Here is a 16,107-nt window from a genome sequence, read left to right on the forward strand (position 1 = left end):
GAAAACTGTAACCAAACACCTTATGAATCAACAGAATGTGTTTGGAATGAATTTTCCATCAAATAAAGACCCTGCTGCAATGAGGATGTTAGTGGATGCTGAACTTCTTTGTCCCTCATCATTAGCCAAACCCAACCAGAAAACAGAAGCTGGGAGCCTCCTGGGGAACCAAACAAGAATCATCAGAGTGGCAAGAGGCTGAAGAACCCAGGGGAGGCCTCCATCACCAGTGTCAAGGGGAGACACTTGTGTTTTCCTGTATTTTGCTTGAAATTGGGTGATGTTAGAGTGTAATAAATGCCGATATGGATGATGCATGGAGATAAAACTCTGATGTTGCAGAAAGAGGCAGCAAAGGCCTCCATTGGGGAGGCTCTCTTGCATTGCCATTGGTGCATGAAGACAGGTCCTTGCACACAACAGAAGACACACAGATATGTGCCTGCAAAGGAAGGCAGTTGTAGACACAGTGTCAGGACTGTGTGTGGCTTTTCTTCTGATTTCTTCAGTTTCTCAGTGAAATCAGAGCCAAGGCCCAGAAGGTAAGATGAGAGGGGCAGCATTAGGACATGCAGACATCTCAAAGGATGTGAGGACAGCCACCCTGGAGACCTAGAAGTCATGGGCAGCACCAAGGACCCACCCAAGGAGAGGTCTTGACAAGAGGTTGGCTGAGTTGGTAGGTGGAAGGAGAGTGGTGGACTTGTCCAGCACTAGGGGGAGGGGAGAGGGGGCAGGGAGCGCAGCTGCAACCAAGGGAGGAGTGTGGTATAACAGTGGTGCCATGAATCCAGGGCAGGGAAGGGTGTGTGCACTGTGATGGTCAGCCAGGCTGGGCACCAGAGGCAACAAGCTGAGGAACAGAGGATGTGGTAGAGGGAGGGTCGCTTGAACTAGAAATGGAGGAGGATGGCCATTGGTGTTGTGGAGGCCAGGGAATGAGCTCTGCAGTGGCTGACTGAAGGAGGGGAAGGTGAGGTGGCCAGGGGAAAGGGGGTTAGACCTAGGTGGATTAGGTATGTGCAAGCAAAGTCACCACAATTGGTAAAGCGTCATCGGTAGAGCAAGGCTGACCCTACTGCTCAAGTCCTCACCAACTGTTAGATGGTTGGAGATTCTGTCATTGACACTGCCCAGGAAGGGCTGCAGAGCAACCCCTAACAGCTTGTGCTTCCAAGGGCTGGGGTTTGGGGAAGAAGAAAGGCCACAATCCAAACACAGCTAAAGGGGTACCCAGTCCACCTCCAACAGGGACCATCCTCTGGAGAGGTGGGAGGAAAATGGAAAAGAGGAATAAGAGCTGGGTGAACTGGTCTCCATTAAAGCCGGCCTGACTGTTGGAATCATCTGGAGGGATTCGGAACAACAGATGCCCAGATGGTACCCTACCCCCAGAGACACTGCTTCTGGGCTACGTTGAAGTTCGCAGCTGGCACTTTTAAACGTTGGTCCAGGTGACACAACAGGCAGCCAGAGACCAATGAGTAAAGGATGGTGACAGGCACAGCCCAGAGGAGGGAACTGAGCTGGTAACATTGTAATAACTTTGTACTGATGGATGGGAACACTGAGTAAGGTAGAGAATTGTGGAATCACTGTTGTACTCCTGAAACTAATGTAACATTGTGTGTCCACTATAACTTTAATAATCTAATTAAATTAAATTAAGAGGAGCAAAGGTGGAAATTGCCAAATGGCCGTCCCGGAAGCCACGACCCCTGGGCCCCACATTGCCTTGAGTACAGTCTCACTGATGCAGCCACATTGTTTTGTTACAGGTGATCTCAGTACACATTATTTGTCCTGTATTCTTGGAATTATGTGTATGAGCAGGTTAGACCATCTCTGAATTTTATCGAGTGCCACCAAAGAGAATTGCAGGCACCTGAATGGCTGAGAAGCTGTGTTCAGGACATAAGACAAGGGTCTGGTGTCTGTGACAGACTCAGGGCTAGGTGAAGGTAAGTGAGGGACAGGGCGACAAAGTCACCATGGTAATCAAGCCAAAGCAGTTGGGGGGGGCACAAACCTACCCCCAAATGCTGAATGAGGAGCCCCCATGGCTGCCTAGGGTCTAAACCCCTGGGTTCTCACAGGCACCTTGAGGGTGAGCATGCCAGTCCAGCGGGATGCCATCAGCCACCAGATGGCACCATGGGACAGGAAAGGGGCCAGGCCCCACTCGGGAATAGCTGCTCCTGGCCAGGTCTGGTTGGCGGCCCAGGTGTCTCAGCCTTCTATCTCCATTCTAACATAGGAACATCTCCCCAAAATGCTACACTTCCCGAGGCTGGCCCACCTTAGAAGGAAACTGTGTCTCAGATATGACCCCTCCTTGCTTCCTGCTATGATGGGATAATCCCACAAGTCCCCAAGGGTGGCCTGGCTCCTCTCCCCTCAGTCCCTCTGGGGCCCACCTCCACCCACTGGACCCTGCTGTCCACTTGGGCCTCCTGCAGCCCTGGGCCCATCTCTCACTACCCAGATCCTGAGGCCCAGGAAGTCCCCAACCCCTGCCCCAGGGAGACCCCGAGGCATGTTGAGCAAAGCGGGGACTCCCACCCTAAAAGAAAGGCTTGAGCCCAACCCCAGAACCTATCACCCTCAGCCACAAGCCAGGCATGGCCAGAGTCCCGTGATGCCCCGGCCTCCACTGTTCTTCCTCAATGACCTCACATCTGACTTTCTCCCATGTCCACTCAACTCAAAACCACAAGCCGACTGCACCTCACACAGCCCCAGGCCTGTTGCTCCTTGACACCTGTGGGGGCCCAGGACGAGGACACGCCCCTGGCTACCCAACCTGTGCTCTCACTGCCAAGGTCTTGATGGGCAGGTTGGGCCCGCCCCCAGGCCAGGTGCCACCTGTGGGGCATAAAGCCTGCAGAGGCAGCTCCTGAGGGACCTCTGCTATCTGCCATGAAGGGGAGCAGCACCCTCCTGCTGGTGGCCCTCACCCTGCTTTGCTCCTGCGGTAAGTCTGTGCGCTTCCAGCAGGGCCCAATTGTGGGGGATGGACAGGAATCTGTGGGGCTAAAATCCAGGCACTAGGCCCCTCAGAGTGATGGGTGGCCGCCTTCCTAGGTGCCCAAATGGCCTCCATCACAGAACACAAGTGTGGGCACATGACCCTGATGCCCCTGCCAACCCCAGTCCCCACCCAGCCCAGCTCCCACCTCTGCCCCAGCCCTAGCATTACCAAGCCCAATGTCACCAATGCAGCCCAGCCTGACCCCAACCCTCCAAGCCCCAGGTCAGTCAACTTCACATGGAGGAAAAATTCTAGCCACATTAGGGGCTTGATTCACCTTCCATAGTAATGCCAGGGAAACCCAGAGTGGAGAGAGGCTGCTGAGGCTAGGGGTGACAAGAGGGGTCTGTGGCCAGGTGGAGTTAGGGGACATTACAGAGGAAGACCTGGGGGAGGTGAGGTAGGGTGGTCATGGGGGCACACCTGGGGCAAGTGAGGTAGGCAGTGATGCAGAAGGTCTGGACACAGCTGAGGCTGGAGCACTGTGAGGTCTGGGGTGGGCTGGAATGGAATCCTCCTGTGCTGGTGTCATCTCTCCTCCACCACACAGGGCTGGCCACCGGAGAGGACAACAGTGAGTTTTTCATGGAATTCCTGCAAACATTGCTGGTGGGGTCCCCAGAGGAGCTATATGAGGGACCCCTGGGCAAGTATGATGTCAATGCAGATGCCAAGGCAGCACTGACAGAGCTCAAGTCCTGTATCGATGGCCTGCAACCTATGCACAAGGCGGAGCTGGTCAAGCTGCTGGTACTGTGGCTGGGGTGGGGGGTGGGCACCCCATTCCCCAAAGGCCTGCAGCCCCAGCAGGACACACAGCCCTACCCCACTAGCCCTCCACTAAATGCTGTGACTCCTGATTATCGCCCCAATACAGCCACCACCCCACAGACACCCTGACCTGTCTCAGTTAGCAGAAGTGGACATGCCAGACCTCACTCCCCACAGAGCAGCCTCAGTCGCCCATAAGCACATATATATGCATGTGGCACACCTGCATACAAGTACACACCACTTCCCCAGTTGCCAGCAGGGACTGGCTGAAATGTGCCAGAGCATACCAGGGACTGCCTGGGCCTATCTGCCCAATGGGGATGGGGCTTTCTAGTTATTGATCACTACGTATGGGACCCCCAGCCCTCTTGGCCCACTCCTGTCTGCCTTCCAGGTGCAAGTGCTGGGCAGTCAAGATGATGCATAGTGGACCCAGTCATGGCTCCAAGCAGCCACAGGACCAGCTATACAAGCAGCAATGGCCACACCACCCCGATACCACTCCATATGTGAATTTATCCTAAAACTGTTCAATCAATAAAGCCTCCTGCAGCTCCGGCTCTGGCTCCTGTCTCTCCCCACAGTCAGAAACATAACTACACGGACATGCAGATTCACAGACACAGGGTCACACCCACAAAGCACGGATGTAGAAGTAGCCCCACACGGAAGACGGAGCAACCAGACGCCGTGTGGGCTGAGAGAGCAAGACATGCGGGGGAGCGGACAGGGAAGCGCTACAGGAGGCGGCGGTGGGGTGCAGGAGCAGTGCATTAGAGGATGCAGGCCAAAGAGCCCTAGTCAGACGATGTGGCCAGAACTGGGAGGTCAGGCTGGGGGCTTTCCGCATCTGAAGACTGTCATTCCAAGACAATAAATATCCACAATATACACATGGCACAGGTCCAGGGGTTGAAAGCATTCTCCCCAAAGTCACACAAGGAAAGAATCTGTCTGGAAGTCATGGAGACCCCAGCCCTACCCCCAAGAGGAACCTTGACAAAGTAGAGAAGAAAGTGTACCTGGTCTTGAGGACACCCATGGTCTGAGGGGTGGGCATGGCCAGCCATGGCATAGGAGGGAGAGCAGGGTCTGAGAAAAGCTCCGTAGAAGAGCAGCAGCTCTCCCCTCAACCTCCCCAACCAGTGCTGACCCTCCCCTCACCTTGGATCCCAAGATCCCAGCTGATAGAGCCTTCCTGTGCCTCAGTTTCCCCAGATCTGTGGTCTTCACTGGGGGCAAGGCTAACTAGGTTCATCTCCCTCAACCTTTGCTCCCCGGCCACTCCAGCTCTGGGCCCCATGGCCTCACTGTACAGTACAGAACCTCACGGTCCCTTTTCCCACCCTCCAAGTCTCCTCACCATAGTGAGGAGCAGAGCAAAGTCCTGACCTGAGCCATGCCTGGTGAGGGTGGGGTTCCTTGGGCAGAGACCATTGTCTTCATCACACAGAGAGTGATCTAGAACCTGCCGTCCCACAGAGCCACATTCTAGAGCTCAGGGGCCAGAATCCCCCCCGCAATTCTCCAAGCCCCCTGGGGAGAGGAGAGAGAGGTAGAGGCCTTCCTTTCCATGCCCCTTTGTCGAGAACTGCTTGGCACTGAGGCTGGTGCGACAGGACCACCTCCAATGAGGCCCGGTCCATAGGTTGCTCTGAGTGCAGCTCTTGGACTGAAAAGGTAAGGGCTCCTCTGGGGTGGCCCTCTCCCTGCCCCACAGCACAGCCTCAGCCAAGAAATTTTCTACCTTTCCCCACCACTCCCTGCCCAGTGGTGCCCAGTGTCCCCTGAATAGGAAAAACCTGCCCAGAGCCTCCGGAGAGCCAGAGAAATGTGGTCAGTGAGGCTGGAAGAGACAGCCCTTCCCAGCCTGTGCATAAGGGTCTGACGCTCCTCCTCTTGGGGGCCAGTGAGAGCAGAGCAAACCCACTACTCCAAGCAGAAGCTCTGTGTGGGCCCCAACTGAAGACCTCACTGAGGAAGCTGTGGCCTGCAGTTATGTCCACCAGTGGGGACAAGGCAGGGATGGGGTGGGGAGTTGGGACCTCTCAGCACCTGGTCACCCTCCCATCCATGGACAGAGCCAGCCATGGTAGAGGAAGTATGGGTGGGCACCTGGAGGCCCCATCGCCCCCGGGGACCCATCATGGCCCTCTACAGCAGTCCAGGACCCAAGTACCTGATTCCACCCACCACTGGTAAGAGTCTAGGAGCCTGGGAAGCTGGGATGGGACTGAGGTGGGGGCGGGAGGTAGCTCTGAGGTGGGCTTGGAATGGACCTGGAGAGGGTCTGGAGATGATCTGGGGAGGGTGCTTATGGGGGGTTTCTGGGGGGTATCAGAGAGGTCTGATGAGGGTCTGGGGAGGGCATAGGGTGGGGCTGGGGTGGGGCTGGGAAGGGTCTAGGGAAGGTTTGAGGTGGGTCTAAGGAGGGTCTGAGTGGGGCCAGGGTGTGGGCCTGGGCAGGTTCAGAGGAGGCAGGGCACTGGTACTGGGAAGGTTGGGGGCTCATCCCTGACTCCCAGCACATCAACCCCTCTGGGGTCAATAGGGTGGGGAGAAGGATGGTATCTGGCTCTGGGCTGCTCAGAACCCCTGCCCCACAGGCTTTGTGAAGCACACACCCACCAAGCTGCGTGCACCAGCCTATAGCTTCCGTGGGGCCCCCATGCTCCTGGCAGAGAACTGCTCCCCGGGGCCCCACTACAGCGTGAACCCCAAGATACTGAGGACTGGCAAGGACCTTGGCCCTGCCTACTCCATCCTGGGGCGCTATTGCACTAAAACCATCACGACCCCTGGCCCTGGTGAGTGAGCCTGGCCCAACCAAAGCCCTGCCCAACCCTGCTAGTGGCCACTGCGTGTCCTTTCCAAGTGAAGGTGTGAGGAAGCACAGGCATCCTGGCTCTCCTGTCCCCTTGTTTTCCTCCTGAGTGACACCATCAGGCCCAAAGCATCCTCGGACCTGGGCTTTTCTAAGTCCCCACACCAGGCCCATATCAAACTCTGCCCTTCCTCCTTCAAAGTTGAACCTGTCCCCCCCACTCCTGCAGCTCCTAGACATCCCCTGGCCAATCTGTATTGGAGCCTGGACCATACGTGACAGCTACCCAGAGGGTGAAGAGCTGGCCTGAGCCTGAAATGTTTAGGGTTTTCCTTGAGCCCCTGAACAGAGCCAGTAGCCTGTCTACATGGTCCTTCCACTCCCAGCACACCCTCCACTCCTCTCCCGAGCCAGGTGACTACTTTCCAGAGAAATGTACAAAACACGTGTTTGACTCAGCGCCCAGCCACTCCATTTCTGCCCGGACCAAGACCTTCCGAGTGGACAGCACCCCAGGTGTGCAGCAGCCCTGACAGCCAACATCCAACCGGGGTGGGGACCCTGGCAGGGGCGGGGAGGTGAGACAGGGTAACCTGATGGCTGCACTCCTGGAAGTGGAAAACCCCAGGGAAGGAGCCATCGGAGACTCTGGATGCAGGGTTCTGTCCAGCCTGAGACTCACTGCCTGTGCACCCCACAGGCCCTGCCGCCTACATGCTGCCTGCGGTCATGGGGCCCCACACTGTTGGCAAGGTGTCCCAACCCTCCTTCTCCATCAAAGGCCGCAGCAAGCTGGGCAGCTTCAGTGATGACCTGCACAAGGCAAGGGTCCCCCTGCCAGAGCACAGAACTGTTCGTCCCCCAGAGATGGCCCATCTGGCCCCTTCCTCCCCAGAACTTGGTCCCACCAGACTGAAACCTATCAGCTCTTCACCCTCTGGGTGCCAGCCACATGCATGGCACCACCCTGTTCCCTGCACCCCCAGATTACATTCCTGGGGTGAGGAGGGGCAGACAATGGACGAAGATGGAGATAGCAACAGTGCTGAGGGGAGTTGAGCAAAAAAGGGGGTGCTGCAGGTTGGGTGGGAGCAGCCTTTGATAAGGTGGCATACAGAAAGATGAGAAGATGTGAGATATTTGGGGGAGGAGGATTCCAGATGCAGAAACACCCAGTGCAAAGGCCCTGAGGTAGGCATCTACCCAGGAGGTTGAGGAGCCTGAGGAGACTTTCAAAGTGGTCTCACAGCACTGCTGACCCCACCAGTCCAGCCCACAGCCATCAAATCTCACAGGACAGACTCCCAGCTGCAAGGGGGCCTCTCTTGTGCACACCAAAGGGACAAGCCTGAGACTGACGCACACTGAGGTGTCATTGACATAGCGAGGCTTCAGTAGAGGGGCAATGTTCCATGCAGAAGGTCCTCCTACAGTGTGACTGTTGTCTGGAGACAGAAGGGACCCCGGACACACAGACACACAGTGACTCAAGCCTTGAAACCCACTGTCAGATGCTGGCCACCTACCCTTTGGGGTCACATGCCCTGGCAGGCCAAGCCTGTCTGAGCCTCTTTCACCTCCTAGACCCCAGGTCCTGCAGCCTACCGCCAAACTGATATGCAGGTGACGAAGTTCAAGGCTCCACAGTATACCATGGCAGCCCGGGTGGAGGCCCCAGGGGACAAGACCCTAAAGCCAGGACCAGGAGCCCACAGTCCTGAGAAGGTCCAGGAAGAGCAGGGCCCAGAGGGGTGGGGTGAGGGGTGGGGAGTTACAGTGAGGAGGGAGTGGGGATGAGAGTGACATGGCCCAGAGGGCATGGGGGTGGTTACAACCCAGCAGGAGGAGTAGGGGTACCACCCAGAGGGGGTGAGGGGGCAAAGCCTGGGGAGCCCAGAACACAGGCCAGAGTGGTTGAGTTGTTGGGGGATACATCCCAGGGGTGTGAGGTCAGCAGGGGCACAGCCTTGTTGGGGTGCTGGGGGGGAGGCACAGACCAGAGGAATAGTTGGGGAGCAAGCCCAGAGTGGGTGGGGAAGGGCCTGTGAGCCTGGGGAGGGGGGCACATGCATCCCTAGAATGCTGTTTTCCTGGCACACCATTTCCCCAACTGGCAGGTCCTGCCTCCCTAGACACCAGCAACAGTTAGTGTGCAGATCACTCACCAAACCTGGTAGTGTGGCCTTGGTGCTGGTCACCTTGGCCCTGGGCTCAGGAGGGACAGTGAAGCCACTGTAAGGAGCTCTGGCCCCAGGGAGGGCAGGACCTGTCAGGCAGGGGTGCCAGATCCTCTCACAGCCTCTCCTCCCCAGGTGACAGTGACCAAGCCCTGCGCCACCATCATCACCTTCGGCATCAAACATTCCGACTACATGACGCCCCTCGTGGTGGATGTGGAATAACTCTGGCCCCCACTGCACCCCATCCCTCACAGCCACTGCACATCATGTTCCCACATCCGGGCCATGGGCCAGGGACACCTCCTCCCCCAGCTGGGCTGTGGCCAGCCTAGCCCTGCAGGGCAGAGCATACCTGTTTGGACAGTTGTGACCAGTTATTTTTTCTATTCTGCTTTCCCATTTGCTAATCTTGTTTCCTGCTGTGCCCAGATATTTAATAAACCACAGATCCCATTACTAATGGGTTTGTCTTGACAGTAGGATCAAGCTTTTTCAGGAAGGCACCCCCAGCACAGGCTGTTGGGTCCTATCCTGGCTTCCAGTGCTTGGAGTCTGAGAGAGAGGAGGGCTTGGGATCCTTGGGCGCCCTGCCATGCCCACTGTCCTAATTCTGCCTTGGGCCCTGCACTTCACATGTTGTTGTGCACTTCAAGGACGGTCACACCAGCATCCATCCCCTCCTGCGTGGTCTTCTTCCAGCATGACTCTCGCCCGTGAGATCTGTATCCCTCTGCTTGAATCTGGACTAGGGCCTATGACCACCCCGAATAAGGTGGTACTGTATGACTCCTAAGGCCAGGCCAGGCCACGACATATAAAGGAAATAGCTTCTGCCTGTGTACCCCCTCCCCGTGCTCACTTCAGCACCAGCCACCACCGTGATGTGCGCCCAACATGTGGTGTGGCCATTTCAACCTCCAAGCAGCCAGCACAGTTGGACCATGAGTTCACTCTAGCATCAACCAGCAGGGATATGAGGAAGCCTTCAGGTGACAGCAGCACCAGCCTCAGGTCTCCCAGCTGAGGCCTCGATGTTCTAGGCAGAGAGCTGTCCCCACCATGCGGGTCTCAAATTCCAACCACAGTAATCCTAAGACAAAAATTATTATAAGTGACTAAGTTTTAAGGTGATCTGTTAAGCAGCAAAGGCAATATAGGAAACACGTGAGGACAAGGGCCAGGAAGGGGGTGTCTGAGTGAGGCCAAACACAGGCATTTCCAGAGGCCACCTGGAGTCTAAGACCAGGCCTTGAGGGAGTCTAGATTTCACCTCGACCTTGGGGAGGTCACTGAAGACCTCAAGGTGGGTGGTCCTGCCTGCTGTCTCTGTGAGCTGGCCAGCCATAGCCATACAGAGCACAATATGGCTGCTGACCCTGGCCCAGCTGGGACCACATCAGGCTATGTGTTCTGAGCACCTCACATTTATTCATTTAACCCTCAGGAGTAATGCTATTATCAACCCCATCTGAGTTACAGAAACTTGGCCGAGAAAGTGATAAGCCTGTGACCACCTGCCTAGGGTGGGGGGCCAAGTGAGGGCAGGTGGCAGAGACATGGCAACCAAGAAAGGAAGAAGCAGGGTCTAGACCAGCAGTGTCCGTGGGCCTGTCTGTGGACCTGATCAGCTCCAGATGAAACCCAAGGAAATAAGGACACCAAAGACTGTTTATTCCAAATTTTTATTGTTAAACGCCTTGTCCTTGAATTATGGAATAGAGCATGGCAGTGTGTCCTCACTTGGCACAGACTGGGTCCCTAGGTCCTTTTTGTTACTAGTCTCAGGGACCAATGTAAGCAAACCCTGCCTATGCACAAAAGTAGGTGCTGAGTGCACAGGGCTGAGCAGGAGGAGGGTGAAGGCTCTGACAGGCTGGCAGAATTGCAGGCAGGCCCCCCTCATGGAATCCACCCCAATGCAGTGAGAATGAGAAACCAAAAGGTAAACCAGAAAGGAACTAAAACCCAGCCCCCAAAATAGCTAGAAGTGGAGATGGAGAGACAGAGATGGAGACTTCAGGAGAGAACACTGCAGCTGGAGTCTCAGAGAGACAGCAGAAAGCACTCGGCAAGACCCCCCAAAACAAAACATCTAAACTAGTCTGCATCAGCAGAATAGGCAAGCACAGCTTGCTTAGTGTGCTGTGGCTCCCACAATGGAGCATGTTCTCGGAAAGTGAGGTCAGCACCACAGGCCCAGGAAGAGCAGGAGATGCAGGGTGAGGATGTGTCTGCAGTGCCCTTGGCAGCCTCTATTAAGCTTGGTGACCAGTGAACATGCCCGTGTGGCGAAATTTAATGTGAAATGAGCAGAGGGCTAAGTCAAAGCCATAGAGCATGGGGACTGGGGAGGGAGGCAGGACAGTGGGAGCCTGAGAAGGAATGTCAAGGAGTAAGGAGAAACAGCAAAGTCCCAGAGACACAGAGGCAGGTCAATCGACCACACTGGATGAGAAACTAGCATGTGGAAGAGCAGAGGTAGTCAGAACAGAGCATGCAGAAGTAGAAAGGGGATCCTCTCCTCCAGGAGGCTGAGGGCAGCAGGTATAACGGAATGACCATGTGAGGAAAGGCCAGGCCTGCTGGATGGACAACAGAGAGGAAGACAAGACAGAAGATGGGAGAACAGGCCTCAGTGCCACAGGGGAGGTGCCCAGGGCTGGAGACCAGAGCAAAGTGGGGCCAAGAGAGCTGACGTGTGGTCAATGTGTGTGATCCGGAAAAGGAGGTGGATAGGGAGCCAACAGTCCTCAGAAAGTAAGGGAAAGTAACTGGGATGGCCGAAGATGGGGAAGGACACGGAGTCAATGAATCGTTTGTTACATGTATTTGTGCACAAGCGAGGTGCCAATACCTCACTATGGCGTGAGAAGCCGCTGGTCCAGCTGGGCTTGTGGTTCGATTTGTGTGAACATGGGGCTGGCCAAATAGGCAGTGAGGGCCCTGGGAACAGTGGGTGGGTATGGAGGGCAGTGTGCAGAGGCTGGGGATGCGGAGATAACTAAGAGTCCCCTTAGTAAGGCGGTACTCACTGTCAAAGGGCCTCGCTTGGTGGAGGGGAAGTTGCCTGCTGACACTCCAGAAATGACCTATGGGTCCTATAAAGAGAGTCCTTGTGGGGAAGCCTCCTGTCCTGACCCATAGAAGGCACCCCCTCAACACACACTCTGCCAGATGGAACCGCTTCTAAAGGTCTGGTGTCCCGGAAATACATCTTTGGTGTTGAGTAGCTCTTGAATTCTGAGAAAATGGGAGTTTCTGCTCCTGGATACAAGACTGTGAGATCCAGAAGGACTGGATCTCATAGGGCCCAGGAACTCCAGCCAAGGGTACAGTCCACACCTTCATCCACAACACCCTGCCCTTCCCCGAGGGTCCGGAGGACAGGCAATGCCTCATGGCAGAACCCTCGACACCGATCTGCCCATGCTCAGCAGCCCTAGAAAGCGTATCTGCCACCTCTAAGTAGAAATGGGGCTCAAAGTTCACAGCCACACCCCCTTCCTGTGTCAGCTCCAGGCACCTCAGATATCAGATGTGGCCTACCCAGAGCCAAGGATGGGGCAGAACCTTGAGACGTCAAAGCCCCAAGGAACAGGGCAAGGCTGTTAGCCACACGTAGCCATGTCCGGGATTCCCAGCTGCTCTGCTCAGACCTGGCTCTGCAAGAGCCTCTAGCACCGGCAGTAGTACAGAGAGCTGGGCCTTGGTCTCCCCAATTGAAAGAGACCCTTGCGCACATGGGACCAGCCAACAGGAGCTCACTGGGGCAGAGGAAGTCACACAGGAAGAAGATTCCCAAGCTACGATCATCGTTTCAAAGGAGTATTTTGTACATAGGTCCTCTGGAGCCTAGGACACCAGGCAGGGGAAGACCCTGGTAGTCCCAAGCACCCACAGAAGCCAGTTCCTAGTGGCTCATGTCCTTGCCCTTGACAGGAGATACGAGAGGATGAAGAAGACCACGATCAGGCCCGCGGCCATACCACACAGAAGCTTCCGGTTGTCTCGCCCAGACCTCGCCATTGTGGAAAAGCGCTTCACGCTCCCTGTGAGCAGGCCTGTCATGCTTGTGAAATCCGAGTCCTGAGGGAGGAATCCCAGCACAGTCACACAGGGACAGCACCTCCACAACCGACACGCAGGTGCTGCAGGCAACGCTGGGAGCCTGCACAGCAGGCAGTGAGGGGCAGAGCTGAACGCGAAGCCCACGCACACTGCAGGCCCTTACCATGCTGTCCAGGTACCGGTTCTGGTCTTCTGCGTCCCTATCGATGTCCAGGGCCAGCTGGTCAGGACACAGAGGGGGCAAGGTCAGGCCAGAGAAGGGACACTGGATGGCACTTGATCCCCCATAAGACCAGCAGACCCTGCCAACAACTGCCAGACACAGTACCACTAGCAGAGATCAGGACATTCAGGTATCACCTGGACTTCACACAGATGAGTGCTGCCATGGATGAGACCAGGAAGATGGGCACTACCCGAAACCCTTCCCAGCCTCTACCCACCCGCTAGTCCCCATTCCAGGGTGCCAGGTGGAGGTGAAGGGACGACCACCACTGACCGATTTGAGCCTGGTGACCTTGGAAGCCAAGCTGTCGGCCATCCGCTTATTCTCCCGGTCTAGAATCTCCTCCACAGCGGCGGGGCTCTGAGCTGCGAGAAGGGAGAATCTGAGGGGGAGCATCCACCTGTGAGCACTGCCCTTGATCCCTGCGTGTCAGCCCTTTGTAGCCTCAGGGCTCTCGCTCCAATCCTATCCAGCCATGTTGGAAGTCTCAGAGGACTGAGTTCACATCTGTTGAGCAGGCCCGACCCTAACCCAGGGTCCAGTGCATGGACTTCACACATGACACGCTGTGTAAAGGATAGTGTGTGTGAGTACCTGTCACGTGAGCCCATGTCCTGTGAACACATCCAGGCACCCCAAATGGGTGCAAGTCCTACTGGCACTTTCTGATATTGTTACAGCACGTGCACGATCCCTCCAGACAGTTAATTCTGGGAGGATGAACACCCAGGGGGGAAGCAGAAAGGCTCTAGCAGGGATGGCCCATGAACTGGGTCCTGAAGGGATGACAAGTGACTAAAGAGGAAACAAATTATCAAAGCTCCCCAACACACCAGATAGGGGCTGAGGTCCATCCTGAGTGCAGGCCCTAGGTCTGCTCACCTCTACAACCCGCACCTTACAGGACACCCTGAGCCATGACTAGTGCTGTGTCGGATGATTCTGAATTTGTCACATCAGGTGGTTGAGAACCATCTCCCCCCAAGTTGCAGCGGTCGGGATGCCTTAATGGGACACCGAGGCACAGCCCTACGAATCACTAGTGAATACAAACCCCAAAAGAAAGGATGTTAACGTCCTGCGAACCACTTCGTGTTCGGTAATTCCTTAACAGTCACAAGAGCCCTGCGACAGTGGCGTCAGCATCCTAATTCCAGGTGCGAACAGTGACTCTCCGAAGGCAAACGGGCCTGCCTGGGCCACCCCACCAAGCAAAGCCTCCTTCCCACGCTAGCTTCCGGGACCTGTGGGCCGGTGGCCCGCCGGAGGCCCCGGACAGAACGACCTCGCAGGGACAGGAGCACCCGCAGGGCCCCAGCGACCCCTCCCCCGCCCGCGCGCAGCCCGGCTCCCCGTCCATTCAGCGAGCGGGGCAGGGGCGGGCGGAGGCGGCTCCAGCTGGCAGCCGCGTCGTTCACGGCCGGCCGCGCTGCCATCCGGTTCAATCCCCCGCGCTCACCCCGAGCCCAGTCCGCCATCGCGCCCGGCCCCGGCCTGGGGCTCCGTCAACAGAGCGGCCACAGCCTCCTCGGACGTGGCGCAGTCGCGGAAAGGGCCACTCGGCCCCGCCCCTTCCGCTCGGGCATGCCGACTTCCGGCCGAGGACTCGAACCAACCTGAGGTCTGTACCGCCGCCGGACAAGGGAAGGGGATGTGCCGTCCGCTCTGGGGACCGCTTGCTGGTTGGCGCTTTCCCCTGCCAATTACTTTGTTGACAGACACTTCTACCTGCCAACTGCGCCAAAGGCGGGGTCAGGTCCTCCGTAGGAAGCTCTCCCAAGCCCTTTATCAGGCGAGAGAGTCTGGAAGGGGTCTCAACAGGCATCCGGCCCCGCCCGGCTGCGGTGCGAATCCCGGCCCCGGTTACTACTGGTGCGGCAAAGTGGAGATCGGGGCCTGGGACGAGCGATCGCTGCAGAAGATGCAGGGGTGAAGCATTCTGAAGGAAAATTAAGCCAGACGAGGGGTGGGAGTGTAGGGTTGGGTGGTGGGGGTGGGGACAGTAGGAGCTGGGCGCTTGCCTTTGCACCCGGACGCTGAGAGAGTGGCGGTACGAAGGAGATGGTCAACATAGGCTTGTTGCACAGGGGATACCTCCCCATCCTACTGGAGCGTTTGCTGTGTCATTTAGTCCTCCTGACAACACACTGAAACGGGAACTTCTGCCATGTCTGCTTTTCCAAAGAGGAAGCTGAGTCGAGGCCAGACTGGGTTACACACCCAGGAAGTTGCACAAGATAAGCCTTTGCCTTCATCCTGACCTCTCCCCCGCTCTCCCCTTTCTTTCAGATTCAAGGATGTCTGTTTTCTCTCTCCCAACACGGCCATTCCCATCTCGGCACTGGCTGCTTTTTGTTTTGCATGACCTTCCCCCAGATTACTTCTTATCGTCCAGTCCCCAAAAGTGGCATTTCATCAGATCCCTCTGCATCCCACCAGGCTCTCCGCCTTTTTTCGTAAATCACAGGACTATAGCTGCCTATCGGCGTCTTATTTGTCCGTTTTCCCTTATGTTCACTTTTGAAACACCTCTACGAAAGCAGGGACCTCGCATACAGTAGGCAAAGTCTTTTGCACGCGGACTTTCCCCTCGACTTCTTTCGTTCTGTCCATCAAGAGGGGCGTGGGTGTGAGGGTCGGTGGGGCGGGCTTAGGTCCTCGCATGCTGGGAATTCCAGCCCACGAAGCAGGGGTTAGGTTCAGAGGCAACTCGGCCCCAAAGTCGGACGATCACCGAGTAGAATCTTTGAAACCCCAGCTAACTCCGGGCAAAATCTTAAAGTTCCAGTCAGCTGGTACAAGTCTCGCCACCTTAAGGAGCCCGCAGCCCTGACACACCCCTGAGCCGCGGCGCATGCCCATCCCGGCCTCTCCCAGCTCAGCCCCGGCCCCGCCGCACAGCTCTGTGCGTGCCGGTCCCAGAGTCCCCCGCGCGCGCGCAGCCCTGACACAGCCCTGAGGGAGGAGCCGCGCACGGCCGGCCCCGCCCCCCCGGCGCGCAACC

The 16,107-nt window shown here is 56.6% G+C and overlaps 3 protein-coding genes across 3 annotated transcripts; 2 read left to right on the forward strand and 1 right to left on the reverse strand.

Annotated features, from left to right (window-relative positions):
* The first annotated feature begins 3,478 nt into the window (after positions 1 to 3,478).
* SCGB1C1 (secretoglobin family 1C member 1) lies at positions 3,479 to 4,356 on the forward strand. Its single transcript, XM_029957151.1, has 2 exons — positions 3,479 to 3,781; positions 4,200 to 4,356. Exons 1-2 carry the CDS (start codon positions 3,479 to 3,481, stop codon positions 4,230 to 4,232), a joined length of 336 nt encoding a protein of 111 aa, XP_029813011.1. The 3' UTR covers positions 4,233 to 4,356.
* Positions 4,357 to 5,308: 952 nt separating this feature from the next.
* ODF3 (outer dense fiber of sperm tails 3) lies at positions 5,309 to 9,123 on the forward strand. The gene is made up of 7 exons (XM_029957589.1): positions 5,309 to 5,485; positions 5,887 to 6,003; positions 6,412 to 6,612; positions 7,044 to 7,145; positions 7,330 to 7,451; positions 8,214 to 8,354; positions 8,942 to 9,123. Exons 2-7 carry the CDS (start codon positions 5,895 to 5,897, stop codon positions 9,029 to 9,031), a joined length of 765 nt encoding a protein of 254 aa, XP_029813449.1. The 5' UTR covers positions 5,309 to 5,485; positions 5,887 to 5,894; the 3' UTR covers positions 9,032 to 9,123.
* A 1,352-nt stretch (positions 9,124 to 10,475) lies between these two features.
* BET1L (Bet1 golgi vesicular membrane trafficking protein like) lies at positions 10,476 to 14,689 on the reverse strand. The gene is made up of 4 exons (XM_029957590.1): positions 14,563 to 14,689; positions 13,377 to 13,468; positions 13,041 to 13,097; positions 10,476 to 12,895 (listed from the first exon to the last, which is right to left on the reverse strand). Exons 1-4 carry the CDS (start codon positions 14,579 to 14,581, stop codon positions 12,728 to 12,730), a joined length of 336 nt encoding a protein of 111 aa, XP_029813450.1. The 5' UTR covers positions 14,582 to 14,689; the 3' UTR covers positions 10,476 to 12,727.
* Between the last annotated feature and the right edge of the window lie 1,418 nt (positions 14,690 to 16,107).

This window comes from Suricata suricatta, chromosome 11, assembly GCF_006229205.1.
Source record: "Suricata suricatta isolate VVHF042 chromosome 11, meerkat_22Aug2017_6uvM2_HiC, whole genome shotgun sequence".
Classification (NCBI taxonomy): domain Eukaryota; kingdom Metazoa; phylum Chordata; class Mammalia; order Carnivora; family Herpestidae; genus Suricata; species Suricata suricatta.